Source organism: Nuphar pumila, chromosome 11 (genome assembly GCF_984573655.1).
Source record: "Nuphar pumila chromosome 11, dmNupPumi1.hap1.1, whole genome shotgun sequence".
Classification (NCBI taxonomy): domain Eukaryota; kingdom Viridiplantae; phylum Streptophyta; class Magnoliopsida; order Nymphaeales; family Nymphaeaceae; genus Nuphar; species Nuphar pumila.
In genome coordinates, this window is record NC_143259.1 from 101,109,595 (window position 1) to 101,128,963 (window position 19,369).

Below are 19,369 nucleotides of genomic sequence, written 5' to 3' on the forward strand. Positions count from 1 at the left end.
CCAGATCGCCTGATGCGCAAAAGCTCAGAAGAAACCCCCACCGATAATAGGTAAGGTTGGCTTTCTTTTATTGCAATGATAAAATCAAAGAACAAGTAACAAGGAATCGAATGATAAATTGAAATAATGTAAAGCAAAGGGAAACTGGAATAAACAAAGGGAAACTGCTGAAAAAAAGAATATGGCTGTTCCAATTCAATATTCTTTGTTCTGCGCACAAAACCCTAGAAGGGTTTTTAAAGGCTTTTGGCTGGATCCGGGGTATTGGGTCTGGCCCCGGACCCGATGCCGCTCCGATGTGCTACTGGATCTGGAGTTGGCACGCGACGGGACCTCTTCCCCATGTCTTGGAATCAATACCTGGATTGGATCCGCTGTTTGGATCCGATCCCCAGAGTGTAGATCAAGTTCCCCGGCTTGGGTCACGTTGTATGGATCCGGGTCCATTCCTGCTCTGCATCACTTAAGAAACTGGGTTTCCACTTGTGCAACAGATGTTCCCTATGACACCAAAAAGAGGAATCGACCCAACAATTGTTTTGGGACTGCGACTTCATGAGATTCTTGTTGCAGAAAGCATGGGGAGACCTTGGATTCGGCTGGGACAATATCTCTTTTCCTAGACAGGTTCTTATAGCAAGCCATCTACACTCAAGAGGGAAAAAATGGAAATTTTTGTGACGTGTTTGGGTTTTGACGGCTTGGAAACTAGTATGGATGGAGCGGAACCAACGTATTTTCAGAAACATTAACAGCAGTCTGAACTTCGCCCTTGAGCAACTCAGATGAGAACTCACTTGTAGGGCACGCAGGAAGTGGCTTGACCAACCTATTCTTTGGATCGGTCAAAACAGAATTTTCTGCTAGACCCGCTGCCACTATGTTTAATGGGTGTTTTCCTTCTTTTTCTTCTTGGAGATATTCTGTTTTCCCCTCGTTGTTGGGCTGAGTGTGATATCTCATCATACTCGCCAAATCTGTACGGTTTTTCTCATTTAAATGCAAATATTATTCTCTCAAAAAAATAACTATCAGATGAGAAGACATTACATTCATGGTCTAATATTTGAGAAACAGACAAAAGGTTTAAATTTAATTAAGAATATATCTATTTAAAAAAATAATTGTTTTGAAAATTACTTTCAAAATTTCCTATTCCTTTTATTTCAAGAGATGTATCATCGGCAATAAAGACATTTGATATATTTGAGTTAATATGACATCCAAACAAAATATCAATATCGGGGATCATATGGAGTGATGCACCGAAATAAAAAAACAAGAAAACTTACCAGGATCATAGAAGATGAGACTACGGCTCTAGTTGAGGATGATGCCCTTAAAAAAGAAGTTGAAGTGCCTCCACCAATTGAGACAAGGACATGCTTCCAATAGATGTATCTTGTGGGTTGCTTATGTCATTAGTCTCTTGAAGTGGTCTAACCAAAGCCACCTTTTTCTCTTTCCTCCTTTTTAATTTGAGATATAAAGGCTTGATGTGTCTCGGTTCATGGCAACAGTGACAAGTGATTTTCTCTCGATGTTATACTCATTGTCTTATCTTCCAAAGTGAGGTGGCTTATATGTGCGGGAGTAATTTTTCAGCCTAGAAACGGCTAAGACCGAGTCATCTTCATTCTTGAAAGTGCATCTTTTCAACTTATTTTCTTTCAAACTTACCTCTTGAAGAGTATCCACAATAAAAGGAATTTTTCTTCGATGGAGGAGAGTCGACTTGGTAGTCTCAAATTTGGGTCGCAAACCATTAACGAATTTATAAAAGTGCTCCACATAAATTTGCCTTTGCCGGAGCTCAATGTTTTTCCGGCAATGCCACTTGGGCTCAAAAATGGCCAACTACTTTCAAACTTTACATAGAACACTGTAATATTCTCTTATGCTCATATCCCCTTGTGTCATGGTTCTTATTTTATCTTGAAGGTTACACATGTATAATATCTTTTAGATACAACAACAACAACAACTACGCCTTCATCCCAAAACAATTGGGGTCGGCGATATGAACCAAAAAAGAAAATCATTCTGGGTCTTCCACATGAATCCTTCTACTCCAATCATTTCTATCCAATGTCATGTCCTCGGTGAGGTTCAAAGCATTCATATCCTTTCCTATCACCTCCATCCATGTCTTCCTAGGCCTACCCCGACCTCTTTTAACTAATATATTTTCTCATTTCTCCATCCTTCTAACTGGAGCATCATTAGGCCTTCGCCGAATATGTCCAAACCACCGTAAACGATTCACTCTCATCTTATTTTCAATGGGTGCAACGCCTACCTACATACGTATCTCCTCGTTCTGAATCTTATCTTTTATTGTATTTTCACACATCCATCTAAGCATCCGCATCTCAGCTACACTCATTTTTTGAATATGATGTCTCTTGGCAGCCCAACATTCCGTACCATATAGTAAAGCGGGCCTAATAGTCGTCCTATAAAACTTTCCCTTCAACCGCAATGGCATTCTACGATCACACAATACTCCAGTTGCACTTTTCCATTTCATCCACCCAACCTTTATCCTATGATTTACATCTCCATCAATTTCTCCATACTTTTGAATGATAGATCCCAAATATTTGAAACAATCATCCACCGGTATTTCTTGCTCACCAAGCTTCACTACACTCACATCACTACTTCGTTGCTTACTAAACTGACATTCCATGTATTCTGTCTTACTCTTACTCAACTTAAAACCTCTTGCTTCCAATGTCTGTCTCCATAATTCTAACTTAGCATTAACCCCAGCTCTAGACTCATTAATCAAAACAATATCATCAACAAACAACATACACCACGGCACATTTTCTTGAATTGATCTCGTAAGCTCATCCATCACTATAGCAAATAGGAAAGGGCTTAAAGCAGATCCTTGATGTAACCCAACCGTTATAGGAAAATTGGTTGTCACCCCTCCACAAGTGCGGACATTGGTTACTACTCCATACATATCCTTAATTATACTAATGTACTTGAGAGAAACACCTTTCTTCATCATTGTCCACCAGAGAACGTCCCTAGGTACTCTATCGTATGCCTTCTCCAAATCAATAAAAACCATATGCAAATCGTTGTTCCTCTCTCTATTTCTCTCAATAAGTTGTCTAAGAAGATATATAGCTTCCATAGTTGATCTTCCAGGCATAAAACCAAATTGATTCTCCAATATCATGACAATCTTCCTCAACCTAGACTCAATCACCCTCTCCCAAAGTTTCATAGTATTTCTCATGAGTTTTATACCACGATAGTTTGTGCAATCTTGTATATCACCCTTATTCTTATATAGAGGCACCAAAGTACTCTTCCTCCACTCATTAGGCATCTTATTTGTCCGCCAAATCTTGTTAAAAAGATTTGTCAACCATTTTAAACTTTTCTCTCCCAAGCATTTCCAAGCCTCGATAGGTATACCATCTGGGCCAACTGCCCTTCTTGATTTCATTTTCTCCAAAGCCTCTGCAATTTCTTTCTTTTGAATCTTGCGCATGAAGTCACGATTCATCTCATGAAAAAGAATGTATAATATCTTTTAGAGAATACATATTTTTGAGGCATGCTCAAATTTAGCTAGACTAGAGCACTTTTTAATGTCTGCTATTTATGAGCCATGACATAATTTTTGTGTGACCCATTTTCCATTCCTTCCATTTTTTCTCGTAGTCGTCTATTGCTTTGTTTCTCTCATCATCATTTAGAGCTACATCCTTCAAGTTCTCTATTTTGATGAGAAAAAACTTAGGCTCTGGATTGAATCCATTCACCAATCCCCACAAACCCTTACCCATATGATGTGCTTCGTAATTGAATACCACATTACATAATTAGTATCATTTAGCTTAGTAGAAATAATGGTAGCACTCTCCTTGTCCTCCATTTTTTACAAAAGAGAAGAGGATAGAGAAGATAGAGAAAGATAAGAGAAATAGATAGAGAGAAAGAATAAAGAGAGAGAGAAAGAGAAAGACGTGGATGAACACGTTCACTTGAGTCACCACGAACACACAAACAGTTGGAAAGCTTTTACGAATCACAAACTTGTGATGAACAACTTCAAAAGGCCAAGAGAACTATGACTCTTATACCATGTAAGGAAATGAGAACCTTCAAACACCAATAAGAATGTCCACCACAAAATTCAAAATGGATAATCACAAAAGAGAGCGACAAAGGGCACACTCACAAAACCCACAATGGGCACACACAAAGGAAGCTATCACAATATAAAAAATAATATTTTATTAATACCCAAGTATGCAAGAAGCATACTTAAATGAGAGGGAACACTATATATATATATATATATATACACACACACACACGCAAATGAGAGAGGACTACTAGCCGTTAGACTAGCTCTAACAGCTAGTCAAGGTCAACTTGGTTGACCATACATATGTATAATATATATATATATAAGAATATGTACATATTTTAACAATATATATGAAAAAATCTACTTAATTTCTGAAAAAATTCTAGTATTTTCTAGTTTTTCAGATTATTAAAAATAGCATTATTAGTCTTTTTTTCCTCGCCTTCTAGTAAGACTTCTTGCTTTGAAATTAGTTATGATATTTGTGAGAAAGAAATATGGTACGTTGGTGTGTGCAATAGTGTCCATGAACATGTGCACTTTTGCATGTGCACGTGACACCCCAACATATCTCCGATCTATATGTGCAGCAATGTACAACTTATGTTGCAGCTCAAAGATTCCAGCCAAACCCTTTGGCTTGAAAAAACAACTTATTATACTATCTTCTAAGAGTTATAAGAGAAACACACATCATATATGATCTCTACATATGTTTAGAAGATTTTATGTCAGTTTCCAATTACACAGAACTCGATGCAAGAGAAGAATCCAAAGATCAATTAACACAAAGGAAGTATGAAGCGAAAAGCTTACAGACGAAAGCCCAGGATCTGGGGACTCCAAAAAATAGAGAAGTTGGGATCCAATACGTGGAAGAAAATTCTTATTCTGTGTATCCAACTGCCAACAAACAAGAACCCCTTCCTTTCCGCCTACAAGATATATAATAAAATAAACGAATTGATAAAAATAATACTAAGCAATGATATTCTTTTATTTTGTACTCTTTTAATTTAACCACTTATGGTGACCCATCAAAAAGTAGAACCCAATTAACAGGATCTATTAACCAAATATTTGATTATCTTATATAATATTCAACAGGACAAGAATAGCCTGAATCAAAAGTTTCTCCACCTGAGAATAGATACGCCCCATCAGAGGAAAATGAAAGAAGATTCACTTCAGTTGGATGCCAATGCCATGTTGAACAAGAGTCAGCATCATCATTGTCTCTCACACCAGGCCCTTTGTCCTCAACATTTGTCATAATCTTACTCAGAGAATGTCCATTCTGAGTAAAAGTTTTATTTCCAAACCCTCTCCAAATCAAAATTCTTCCTGTGATATCACCACCAGCAACAATCCTCTCACTTGGGTGAAATGCCAGAACTGTCAACTTTTTGGTATGGTGCAGTTTTATCTTCCTGACCTCGTTTTGATTGAAATATTTCATGGGAACCTTCCATACAAGAAGTTTGTTCACATTGCACATGCCAAAGAAATCACCAGAGCTGCTAACAACCAAAGATTCAATGTTTGACGTCTACAAGATGAGAAGCATGTGTCAAACAATTTGAGGAAACATAACCGGTACAAGTAGGCTTGAAATAAAAATGGCAGTCAACAAGAAGAAAAATATCAAACAATGCAGTCACCAACACCCAGACCTGACCTGACTTAGCTTGAGTCAGGTCAACCTATCGGATTTCAGGTTTAATGGGGCATTTCAGTCCTATTCAGAATACTCTTGACATCCATTAAGAGATCATTTACTTCTACTCCAACTAGTCATGGTAATAAAGGCACTCACATTGAGCTGAAGAATTCAGCTGAATGCAAGGCAGAGGCAAGACACCCTAAAGTTTAAAGGAAGAAACCTTTGTCACACAGTTGAAGCCTCAAAACCAAAAAAAGCACATATTTTCACACAAGATTTTTCCCGTGGCACTCTTAGAAGTCAAAAGACTCAAAACTCTAATGGAACCACTCTGAAAGTTTAATGCAGTAAAATCTTTTATTACCAATTTACCATCTTCTTGTAAGGTTTTTGCTATTTCCTTTTGTCAGAAAATCCTACGCCACACATGCACACAGACACACACAGGTACAACACAGCATGGGCACACCGACACAAAAAATGAGAAACAAAGGCACATGAAAATAAGCCAACCTCTGTTAAGAGCCCTCGAAGTAGAACTGATTTTGTCAAGTTAACCAGATGAACTTGCCCGCTTGTTACGTTATGCTGCCCACTACCATTGCTTACAAGAGCTGTACTTTCAACAGAAACAACAGCATGTAAGTTTGATAACTTATCGCTGCTATCTATATTTGAACTTGAGATCTTTGGAATAACCTGCAAGAACAAGACGTTCAAAATCAGTTATAACTGTGATTGCTTTCAAAGCTAGAACTTCAAATAAAGTTCGCAAGACAAGCACCAGATGTGAACTGAATACCAAGTCAAAATCCAGAAAGCAATAAAAGCAACTCTTAGTAACACAAATGACTTGGCAACTTCACGGTATCAAGTGTGATTATCAGGCACATTGCACTTTCCACAGCAAAAGAAACGTAAAAGGACAGAAATCTAATAAACCCAAAACAGGTCTCACCAACTGTTAGAAAGTGAGTTGGAATACATTGGGTTCAATAATGAACCCATACATATGCACGTGAAGTGCAAATATACCCATTAAAGGGAAACAACACAAGCACATAATGTGCTAACCCATAAAACCCATAAAAAGGGAAAAATATGACATAAAGTCATAAGTTGCATATCATTGAAGAAACAATGGACAAGGGGTAAAAACCCCATTACAATGGAGCATAAGCTCCCTCAAGAAGTGAAAAAATACAAAGGGGAGAGCCCCTATTTATAAGCAAGAAAAGGAGCCACAAAGGGGGCTCCCAAGAGAGTCGTTGGGAGCCCCCAACGGTCACATATGTGACCGTTGGAGGCTCCCCAACGACTCTTTGGGGAGCCTCCCTATGTGGCACAAAAGCCGAAAATTAAAAAGGGAAAAAAGAAGAAAAATAAAAAATAAAAATGGAAAATTACAAGCAATATTCCAAAGTGGAATATGCGCAAAACAGGAATTTACAGAAATACCCTTTTGGGTGAATAAAGAATATATATTTATATTCATATATATATATATAGATATACATATACATATATATATATATATATGTATATGTATCTATATATATATGAATATAAATATATACGAGATTACAAATGACGATAATACACATATTTTAGCATCCCCCCTCAAACTTTGCGGGGAAAAAACCCGAAAGTTTGGAAAATCAAAGGGAAGTCTTGAGACGAAGTCCAATTCTTCAAAAGTCTTTAAGAAAAAACTCCATCTTCATGACAGTTTGAGCTAGGTCTTCAAGTCCAATTCCCCATCGATCGAATCCATGATGCATCTAATGTTCCACATCTTTAGCGATCCTGTAGAGAATCAACAAAGAAACAAGTAAAACATATCTTTGCACTTTTACTCAAATGGACCATTTCTAACTAGCATAATTATGGATGACCTATGTTAAAAATTATGCAAATTATGCAGAAATGACACTTAAAGTTTCAAAATCATACATCATGTTAAAACAAACTGAGCGGAAGCAAATTATGCAAAAATAAATTGCAAGAATGCATAATGCATTCATAAGGTCCAACATTGGACAAATATAACCCCATAACGGGGAATAACAAAATGATCCACAAAAGGATACCACAAGAAGCCTACGAAGAGGCATAAAATACCTATGCTTTATTGAATGAGAGCCCAAAAAAGGCCATAAAGAGCATATGCATATACTTATCATTAAATAAATTAATACTCAAAGAACTCATTAATGATCATGCTTCAAACATGTAATGAAGTCCCAAACAAGAGAAACGAAGTTTCCAAGCATACTTTAGGCAAAATAAACCCAAGAGTTCACAAGGTTTTAAAATTGATTATGAAAGTCACACTTAATTGACAAAAAACACATTCTACATATAAGGGTGGCAAAAACCATAAGCACTTAATATATCGATTAAATGCTAAGAAATCAACTTGATATGCATATAAAAAATATGATTCATTTGAAAAACACAAGTCATGAATGAAATTTTGCAAATTTCAACAATAGTTCATCCATTACAAACAACTACCTCATTAGTCCTCCAAGACCCATAAATCAAGTGTATAAGCTACTAGATCAAGAATATAAAAGCCATTAAAGGCCAAAGACACACACAAAGATGTGTAAAAGAACCTCTTGTCTACATATAATAATACTTGAAATAAGTGCATCTACGACAAGAACAAGAGAATACATGCCAACATGGACTAAAAAGTATCTCTTGTCTACGTAAAAAATACACTTAAAACCAAGTATGTTCAGCTACTAGAACAAGAGTAATAAGCCAACCATGGGCTAAAACACAATGCATATCTTGTCTACATAAGATGGCACTTGAAATAAGTGAAATAAGCCAACCATGGCATACATCTAAGCGACTAGAACAAGAACACAAACACCAACATAGGCTAAAAATCACACACCATGGTGTGAATCAACGTGCCTTGTCTACATATAAAAACACTCAAGTCAAATGTGTTCAGCTACTAGACCAAGAGAGCAAAAAGCCAACAAAGGGCTAAAAACACACGAAGATGTAATAAAATTCTTGTCTACATATGATGACACTTAGATAATAGGCATAAAAGGAAAAGACTTTTGAGGCAATAAACTTGTAATGAAAATAAACCTCGAATGAAACAATATTCTTTTTTAAAAAAGAATACTCATAATAACATTTTGGAATAGATGCAAGTAAAACGTATCTTCAACAAGATACTACAACCGATAAAATAATATTCTTTAGAACAAATGTGTGAACATACACACCAAGAACACTTGTGAAAAAACACAAGAACACATGTGCACAACGAGCACAACATACGGAATCACAAATGTGCAAATGCACTCATAAGATTCATAAACAAATAAAAGGTTGGGCTATAATCCCAAAACATCTTGATTTTAAAAGTACCTTAAAACATTTAAGGTTTCAAATACCATATGTCCATCACATTTACATAGAAGCATCCATAATATCAATGGCACAAGAGAAAAAATGAGTGACACACTCATAATTAGAGATCAAATAACAAATCATTTTAGAGTCCCAAGGTGCCCATAACTCACCTTAACAACCATCTATAATATGGAAGGTGGACAATCTAAAAATGATACAACACGAGGTGCCCATAACTCACCTCGACAAACATCTCTAATATAACAATACTAAGGCCAAATAAATGATGCATTAAATAACATGTGATGGACAAACATAAATGCCACAAAAGGGCAATAAACGCATAAGGAATCATTTTCCAAATAAAAGTTTTTACAAAGAGGACCGATTAACAAATTGAATCAAAGGTCCAATATAATCCATCAAAACAATTTTGCATAAACACGAATTATGCTTAATCTTCAAAAGAAGTCTTGTACACCAAAAAAGGCTTACTATGCAACATAACATGAAATATTAAGCAACATCATGTGTATGAACCGATTTGGAACAAACAAGCCTTAACTATGAAAGACATAAGGTGCAATTAAACGGTGAAGTTGGTGAAGTTCAAAAATAACAAACTTAGGCCAATATAGGCATTCATAAAGATGGTGAATTTCGAAAAACTTATGAAATCTACTATTGCAACTTAAAAATGATAAACAATCATGAAATCTTCATAAAAGAGTATATACTCACAAGAAGATTATAAGGACCGAAAGGCTCCTTGAGGAGAGTTTGAACAAAAAAACATATACAACTCCCAAAGAAGGAGAAAACTCCATTAAAGTGGAAGAAATCCCAACAAAATAGATTCATTAACAAAACCTTATGATAAATAAGATTGTACTATGGCTTAAATAAAAAGTAAACATTTATTGAGGAAAAATTTAACACTCTTAAGTTTTATCAAAAAACATGACTTAATAGATTATTACCTACTCCTAATGTAATAAGTACACAATAAACATTAGTGAAGACCATAACTTTTGTAATGAAATATGCGGAAAAGCAAAAGAGTGCATTAAGCACTTACAACATTCACTAATGAACAAACAAAAGGGCAAACACCAAAACCCACAAGAGACAATCACAACATAAAAATATAAATGTCTCTTATTGAAAAGAGAGAGAACTCTCTAAATGTTGAAAACATCCTTAAGAGTGTAAAGATGGAAAGAAAATCACCATATTCCATAAGACCATTTTAAAACTTAATTCAACCGGTATTAAAAAAAAAACTTTCTTAATTAAATGTTGCTCATATAAAACGGACACATAATATGGAATTTTTCATATATGCCAAACATTTTTCAAAAAACTATATTTCACAAGCATTTTAATCTTAACATACCTTTCTTTAAAGACTAAACATTCATATAAAGGTATTTTCATAAACAAGGTTAGGTTTAAAATGTAAATTCAAAGTTCCAACGGTCATAAATTTTTACCGATCCATTAAAGCAAGTTTTGAGCAATCATATATCTAATTTTTCGCCAAACAAGTTATCATTTAAAGTTTTTCAAAGAAAAACATATGAAAACGATTCAATGGAGTAGCAAGAAACTCAAAAAAGACATAATGACAAAAAGCACACATAAAGAAAAGAACATATTCCATTCTTCATACAATACTCAAAGAAATAGAATGCATACCGAATAACTATAAGAAAGACAATAGAGAGAAATGAATACTTCACCATTTTTCTTTAACAAATTCTTGAATACCACGCTTCCCGATGCATCAAAGAGCAACTCGATCTCAACCTTGCTCTGATACCATGTTAGAAAGTGAGTTGGAATACATTGGGTTCAATAATGAACCCATACATATGCACGTGAAGTGCAAATATACCCATTAAAGGGAAACAACACAAGCACATAATGTGCTAACCCATAAAACCCATAAAAAGGGAAAAATATGACATAAAGTCATAAGTTGCATATCATTGAAGAAACAATGGACAAGGGGTAAAAACCCCATTACAATGGAGCATAAGCTCCCTCAAGAAGTGAAAAAATACAAAGGGGAGAGCCCCTATTTATAAGCAAGAAAAGGAGCCACAAAGGGGGCTCCCAAGAGAGTCGTTGGGAGCCCCCAACGGTCACATATGTGACCGTTGGAGGCTCCCCAACGACTCTTTGGGGAGCCTCCCTATGTGGCACAAAAGCCGAAAATTAAAAAGGGAAAAAAGAAGAAAAATAAAAAATAAAAATGGAAAATTACAAGCAATATTCCAAAGTGGAATATGCGCAAAACAGGAATTTACAGAAATACCCTTTTGGGTGAATAAAGAATATATATTTATATTCATATATATATATATAGATATACATATACATATATATATATATATATGTATATGTATCTATATATATATGAATATAAATATATACGAGATTACAAATGACGATAATACACATATTTTAGCAACCAACATAATTCAAACAGTGCTCTGATTGAGTCTTGACTATCATGACCTACCAGACTCAGCACATGGAAATCAGCAATGTGATCTCTAAAATAAGTTGTTCACTCAGTGGAAAACATTGAGAAAATTTGTACAGTTTTTCAAAAAAAAACACAAAATGAAAGACTGATTGTTCCTCTTAAAAAATATATGGAAAATTGTCACCATGTTAATTTTATGATATCAGAGCATATTGATTTTATCTTGATATGAAAGCTTTCCTAAATGTTTTTGAAATTTTGAAAAAGCATGTAAGATTCGAATATACCTCTCTCTCTCTCTCTCTCTCTCTCTCTCTCTCTCTCTCTCACGCACAAACACACTATTGAGATATGATGTGCTGAAATCTGGATTGGATCGTGGATCCAAGATCCAGTCTCTCTGTGTTATCATATTACACTTATTGTCTGATTACCTTATTACCCCTATACATACCCCTTAATGTATAGTTTTTTTTTATTTGTTTACAGGGATATTTGTGTCATGTAAAATATATTTGTTTAATATAAATGAGAAAAGGAATAGGACACAACATATATTGGGGATCGTGCAAGATTCAGCCCCTCTATGTGGTGTCATACTCTCTCTTCTTGCAGTGAGTTCTGGTATGACCCACGGTTTATCATGGTATCAGAGCAGGCCATGATATATGGGATATGGGATTGTTAAGTCTAAGTGACCATCGAGATCTCCTTCCACTCCAAAGTATCGTTCCTCTTCTCTATTCCTTTCAATCTTTTCATCTACTGTTTCTTCCAATTCCTTTTCCATTTTTAACGCTTGAGAAACTCTCATTTTTGGTTCCTAATATCATCAATCATTAAAACCTTGTTCACGACCCTTCTTAATTTGCATCTCCTCTTTTAAAATCTGTCTTTGAACTAGTTACCTTTGACTTTTCCTAAATGGTTCTTTCTCTTTTTCTATTCCTGGTCATGAAATCCTTCTTTGATGTTTGCTTTATATTCACACCCCACGACTTTGCACTTTCCTATCTTCAAGGGTATGCAATCAAACCAAAACTGGAAATCAATTAGGTTTGTTCAACTTACTTTCATAGCATAGTCTGATGCTGTCCTTAGTGATCTGCAAAAAAAATGCAGATCATTTGTCGTTGTTTATCCACAAAGATGCATCACAAATTTATGTTAATTTAGCAGTTATTTTGAATTTATTATCAGTTTCGGTTTTGGTTTTTGCCTGCATTTCTTGGTTTCGGTTTCATACACGTTATTCCTACTTTCCTTCATGCATCTTTATTTGGTTTTTCCTGTGTGGTATTTTTCATTTCATTTGTTGCCATAACTGCCCATGGATCCAAATTCTGCTCAAGCGTCCCTCTCTTCTAGTTTCTTTAATCAACTAGTATCTAAGAAACAGAATAACACCAACCTTCTCACCTAGAAGAGGCAGACCATTCCTTTCATTAGGAGTCAAGATATTGCTGGTGGCTCAGACGGAACAATACCCATCCCGCCAGAATTTCTTCTGCAGGAGGATAAGGATGACAAACGGGCAGTCATTGCATCGAGGACCGTCCAAAATCCTGAATTTGTCAGTTTGATGAAGTGTGATCAAGCCTTGGTGGCTTATATCACCTCTACTTTGTCACAAGGTGTTGATTGGTGTTCCAGATGACTGTACCACTATGGAATTGTGGAATAGGTTGGTTCAAACCTATTCTCAAATCTCAGATGCTAGATTAATATATATGAAGAGGAAATTTCAATTGTTTAAGAAAGAGTCGTCTATGTCGATGTTGGACTACTTCAACAAGATCAAAAGTTTCATTGACCAACTGGCTTTAGTTGGACATGAATATAAGGATAAAGACAAAATTCAGCAGACATGTGGTTTGGGTCCAGAGTATCATGTTTTTTCCACCACATTACAATATTCATCCAACTTATTGACTTTTGATGATTTGAAGGCTAAGTTGTTGCATTATGAGATGTCTCTTAAAGGGATTCTAATGAAGCTAACAAAGAGAATGCAAAGGCAGACAAAGTTTTGATCACTGGCACTTTTGCAAGGCGTGGACGAGGAGGAGCCTGAGGACAGTGTGGCCGTGGTCGCGATAGTAATCAAGGTGGTCGTGGATTACTTCCCACGCCAACATGACTCCTTTTGTGAATAATAACCCTAAAAGAAAATTTTCCACGTGTTACATATGCAAGAAGCAGTGGCATGTGAAGGCAAATTGCTGGTTCAAAGAGGATCCTAGGTACAATTCTGCGGCACAGAACAAAGGGCACCAAAATAATCTGAGTCAGAACAAAGGTCAAGGCAGCAATTCTCAGAGTGGTCCACATAAAGAGCTTTTATTGGCAGCATTGGCAGAGTTGAGTTTCAAATAGAATGAGCAAAGAGTACGGTATATCAATTTGAGTGCAACAAACCATGTCACCGGTGATGTGGTTAAGTTCTCTAAATTGGTTCTTGTTAAATTGTACATGTATAAGGGTATAATATGGTTGCATATGCATATATAATACCCTTTAGGGGTATTGTTGACATTTAACTTTGTGTAATAGGTTGTGTCCATTAAGGGCACTTTAGTATTTTACTTTTTACTTTTGTCTTTTTATTTTTTTATTTCTAGCTAAGGATATAATGGTCCTTAGCCATTAGAGTTGTTGGGTGTGGTTCTCAGGGACTATATGACATCTCTTCTCTATATAAAGGGGAGTAATCCTCTTCTTGTTGTATGCTTGTTTCAAACTCTCTTTGGAATACAAATACATATTATTTATGCTTGTGTTGCCCATTAGCGGCATTGTGCTTGTGTTTGTATCTTGACCCATAAGTGGTCCTCAATGGTGTTCCTACTTGTGTATTTTGCAAGCCCCTAAGAGGCATTTCTTTGTATTTCTTATATTTCATTACATGATATTAGAGCCTTGGTGCTCTCTTGTTTTTTTGAGTTTGAAGATTGCATGGTGGGCCATGAAGATCGGAGGAACGCTCGTTCGTTTCTTTGGGAAGCATTCCATCTATCTTCTTCAACCTCTTTCCAACTTTTTTTTCCTCTCTTTACCTCTTTCTCTCTATCTTTCTCTTTACCTCCATAGCCAACAAGAAAATTGTTACTCTTGCTCCCATCAAATTTGATGGGACCAACTACAACTTGTGGGCCACTACGGTAAAAAGAATCTAGTAAGGAAGGAGTTTTAGCACTTGGTTGATGGTTATACCCCTGAACCTCAACCCATTTTTACTAAATTTGTCATGGGAGAGGATGGTGCAACTAAAGAGGCGACTCTTAAAAGAAAAGAGAGGGGAAATGGTCTCCTGGGGTACAAAAAGGCATATAAAGCATGTGAAGTAGGGCATGCTAAAGTTTTATCTCTTTTCATGAGGAGCATGTGTGAGAAACCATGTAAAAATATTTTAACTCCGCCTGTGTATAACTGTTTAGTTATACACTGCCGGTCCCAAGCCCGGATAAAGGAGGAGGGTTGCGGTAGGCCTGTGACAGCCAGCATAAAAATTGTCATATCCTATGAAAATGAACCAATATGAGAATTTCGTTGGGGCGTTCCCTACTGAGCGACGGGCTGTACTCTCTAGGCCCGGAGGCAGTGATAAATGGGCAAGGCATGCTAGGTCGTCGCCCAGAAGCGACGCGTCACACCGGCGCCCGGGTGTGGTGTCAAATAGGCAAGGGTTCCCTCACTTTGTTGGACGGGTGGGGGTAAAGAAGTTAGTCCAAGACCATAAAATTAGGTTAGCCACTTGGAACATAGGGTCTTTAACTGGTAAGTTGGTAGAGTTAGTAGATGTTATGTGTAGGAGAAAGATTGATATTTTATGTCTTCAAGAGACCAAATGGGTAGGTGAGAAAGCTAAAGTGATAGAACCTTGGGGATATAAGATTTGGTATACAGGAATAAATAGGAATAGGAATGGCGTAGGGATTGTTATGAGTCGTGAGTTTATAGATAATGTAGTTGAGGTCCGTAGGAAGGGTGATAGAATTTTACTTATTAAATTAGTATTAGGTACGGATATTATTAATATTATTAGTGTTTATGCACCTCAAGTAGGTTTAGATGATTCCATTAAGCATCAATTTTGGGAAGATTTAGATGTAGTACAAGGGATATCTTATGGAGAAAAGCTTTTCATCGGCGGTGACCTTAATGGACATGTAGGCATTAGTAGGGATGGATTTGAGAGTATCCATGGAGGCTATGGTATAGGAGAAAGAAATGAAAGTGGAGAAAGGATTTTAGATTTTTGTTTGTCCTATGATATGATCTTAGCAAACACTTGGTTTAGGAAGAGGGAGTCTCACCTAGTAACATTTAAAAGTGGGGTTAATACGAGTCAGATAGATTTTTTCCTACTTAGAAAGAGAGATAGGGGTTGTTGCATCGATTGTAAGGTTATACCGGGAGAAAGTGTAGCTACACAACATAGAGTCTTAATTTTAGATCTTAGAATTAGACAATGTCGCAAAAGGGATAGACATAGGATAGATCCTAGAATTAAGTGGTGGGCACTGAAAGGAGCTAAACAATGAATGTTTGTAGAGCAGGTAGTTAACGAAGTTGATTGGTGTCTCGAGAAGGATTCAGAATCAATGTGGAATAAGATAGCGGGTGGCATGAGAAAAGTGGCTAAGGAGGTATTGGGTGAGTCTAAAGGCGGTGCACCACTAGGTAAGGATACATCATGGTGGAACGAGGATGTCAAATTAGCTATTAAAGTTAAAAGAGAGTGTTATAGAAATCTAAGTAAGAGTCGTGATAATGAGAATTTGGAGAAGTATATGATAGCAAAGAAGGAAGCTAAAAAAGTTGTTCGAAACGCGAGGGCTAAGGTATATAAGGAGGTTTATGACAAGTTGGATACCAAAGAAGGCGAGAAGGATATTTATAGGCTTGTAAAGATGAGAGATAGGAAATCGAAGGATTTGGGTATGGTTAGATGTATCAAAGATGAAACGCAAAGGGTTTTAGTCAAAGATGAGGAGATTAAGGAGAGATGGAAAGATTATTTTGATAAGCTATTTAATGATAGTCATGCACAAGATCTTGGAGACTTCTCCATTCCTTTTCATGAGATTAATCGTGACTTCATGCGCAAGATTCAAAAGAAAGAAATTGCAGAGGTTTTGAAGAAAATGAAATCAAGAAGGGCAGTTGACCCAGATGGTATTCCTATCGAGGCTTGGAAATGCTTGGGAGAGAAAGGTGAAGAATGGTTGACAAATCTTTTTAACTTGATTTGGCGAACAAATAAGATGCCTAATGAGTGGAGGAAGAGTACTTTGGTGCCTTTATATAAGAATAAGGGTGATATACAAGATTGCACAAACTATCGTGGTATAAAACTCATGAGTCATACTATGAAACTTTAGGAGAGGGTGATTGAGTCTAGGTTGAGGAAGGTTGTCATGATATCGAAGAATCAATTTGGTTTTATGCCTGAAAGATCAACTATGGAAGCTATACATCTTCTTAGACAACTTATTGAAAGATATAGAGAGAGGAACAAAGATTTGCATATGGTTTTTATTGATTTAGAGAAGGCATACGATAGAGTACCTAGGGACGTTCTCTGGTGGACAATGATGAAGAAAGGTGTTTCTCTCAAGTACATTAGTATAATTAAAGATATGTATGAAGGAGTAGTAACCAATGTCCGCACTTGTGGAGGGGTGACAACCAATTTTCCAATAACGGTGGGGTTACATCAAGGATCTGCTTTAAGCCCTTTCCTATTTGCGATAGTGATGGATGAGCTTACGAGATCAATTCAAGAAAATGTACCGTGGTGTATGTTGTTTGCTGATGATATTGTTTTGATTGATGAGTCTAGAGCTGGGGTTAATGCTAAGTTAGAATTATGGAGACAGACATTGGAAGCTAGAGGTTTTAAGTTGAGTAAGAGTAAGACTGAATATATAGAATGTCGGTTTAGTAAGCAACGAAGTAGTGATGGGAGTGTAGTGAAGCTTGGTGAGCAAGAAATACCGGTGAATGATTATTTCAAATATTTGGGATCCATCATTCAAAAGTATGGAGAAATTGATGGAGATGTAAATCATAGGATAAAGGTTGGGTGGATGAAATGGAAAAGTGCAACTGGAGTGCTGTGCGATCGTAGAATGCCATTGCGGTTGAAGGGAAAGTTTTATAGGACGACTATTAGACCCGCTTTACTATATGGTACGGAATGTTGGGCTGCCAAGAGACATCATATTCAAAAAATGAGTGTAGCTGAGATGCGGATGCTTAGATGGATGTGTGGAAATACAATAAAAGATAAGATTCAGAACGAGGAGATACGTAAGAAGGTAGGTGTTGCACCCATTGAAAATAAGATGCGAGAGAATCGTTTACGGTGGTTTGGACATATTCAGCGAAGGCCTAATGATGCTCCTGTTAGAAGGTTGGAGAAATGGGAAAATATATTAGTTAAAAGAGGTTGAGGTAGGCCTAGGAAGACTTGGATGGAGATGATAGGAAAGGATATGAATGCTTTGAACCTCACCGAGGACATGGCATTGGATAGAAATGATTGGAGGAATAGGATTCATGTGGAAGACCCAAAATGAATTTCTTTTTTGGTTCATATCGCTGACCCCAATTGTTTTGGGATGAAGGCGTAGTTGTTGTTGTTGTTTGTTGTAGAGAGCGGATGAGGCTTGGATTTTTATCAAGTAAACCTACACCCAAAAGGATGCCGCTCACAAATGGAAAATCTGTAACAAAGTCTACAAATATACTTAAGGTGACAAAAGTGTGCGAGAATATTATGGTGCTTTCAAAGAGACTTTAGGATCAAATGGCCAAATTTGAGCCCATTTGGAATACCACTAATGATGCTCCCCAAAGGAAGAAGCAAGTATTAGAAGATCAATTCTTCCAATTTATGCAAGGACTTGGACCCGAATTCGAAAATGTAAGGGTCAACATTGCCCATCGTGAGAAGGATGAACCTTCAGCCCTTCACGAAGTATTAGCCGAAGTTTGCATGGAGGCAACTAGGTTGAAAGCTATCTCGAAGCATAAGGAACTCAAAGAGAATGTGTTAGTCGTTTCAAGACCCGAAGCCAACACCAACACCTATAAGCCTCCTCATTTTTTCAAGCTTAATTACTGGAGGCAACGTATTGAAGAAGGGAGAAAAAAGATTATTTGTCAGAATTGTGGAAAGTCAAAGCACATTAAGCCTTATTGCTCTGAATTCAAAGGAAAGGATGAGCGAAGAGTGGTGAGTATGGAAGTTTCTCAAGGGGACAAGAATGAAATCAATGGCGATTAAAAATTTGTTAAAAACATGTCTTTGACCCAACTAGTGGAGACCTTACAACAGCTTCTCAAGGGTTCGTCCTCTTACATCTCGGGTGTCGTGGTTTCCTTTTCTTCTCCCCTAGGTAAGGTTCTTGGCTTTAGATTTTTGTGCTTCGTTTCACATGACTCTGAATATCTCTTTGTTTTTCGAATATAAAAATAATTCAAGTGGGTCTAATGTCTTTATTGCGGATGGTTCTTCCCTTGATATTAAAGGAATTGACAATTTGCAAAATTCTTCAAAGTTTTATATACTTGAAATTAGATTTATTCCAAAACTCAATTTAAATCTTCTTTTTGTTTCTCAAATAGCCAATCATGGTTTTAAAATCTCCTCATCGAACCAATGTTTAGTGCAAAATCTGCAGTCCGGGTTGCA

At 36.6% G+C, this 19,369-nt stretch overlaps 1 protein-coding gene across 2 annotated transcripts in view; it reads right to left on the minus strand.

The window, feature by feature from the left end:
- The window catches only part of LOC149822619 (uncharacterized), a 100,776-nt gene that overhangs the window by 63,300 nt on the left and 18,107 nt on the right, over positions 1-19,369 (minus strand). For both annotated transcript variants that reach the window (XM_089981676.1, XM_089981675.1), the window contains exons 4-6: positions 6,300-6,485; positions 5,264-5,672; positions 4,940-5,058 (exon numbers count right to left, since the gene is read on the minus strand). In XM_089981676.1, coding sequence (XP_089837802.1) covers positions 4,940-5,058; positions 5,264-5,672; positions 6,300-6,485 — 714 coding nt within the window. The remainder of the gene's footprint in view (positions 1-4,939; positions 5,059-5,263; positions 5,673-6,299; positions 6,486-19,369) is intronic.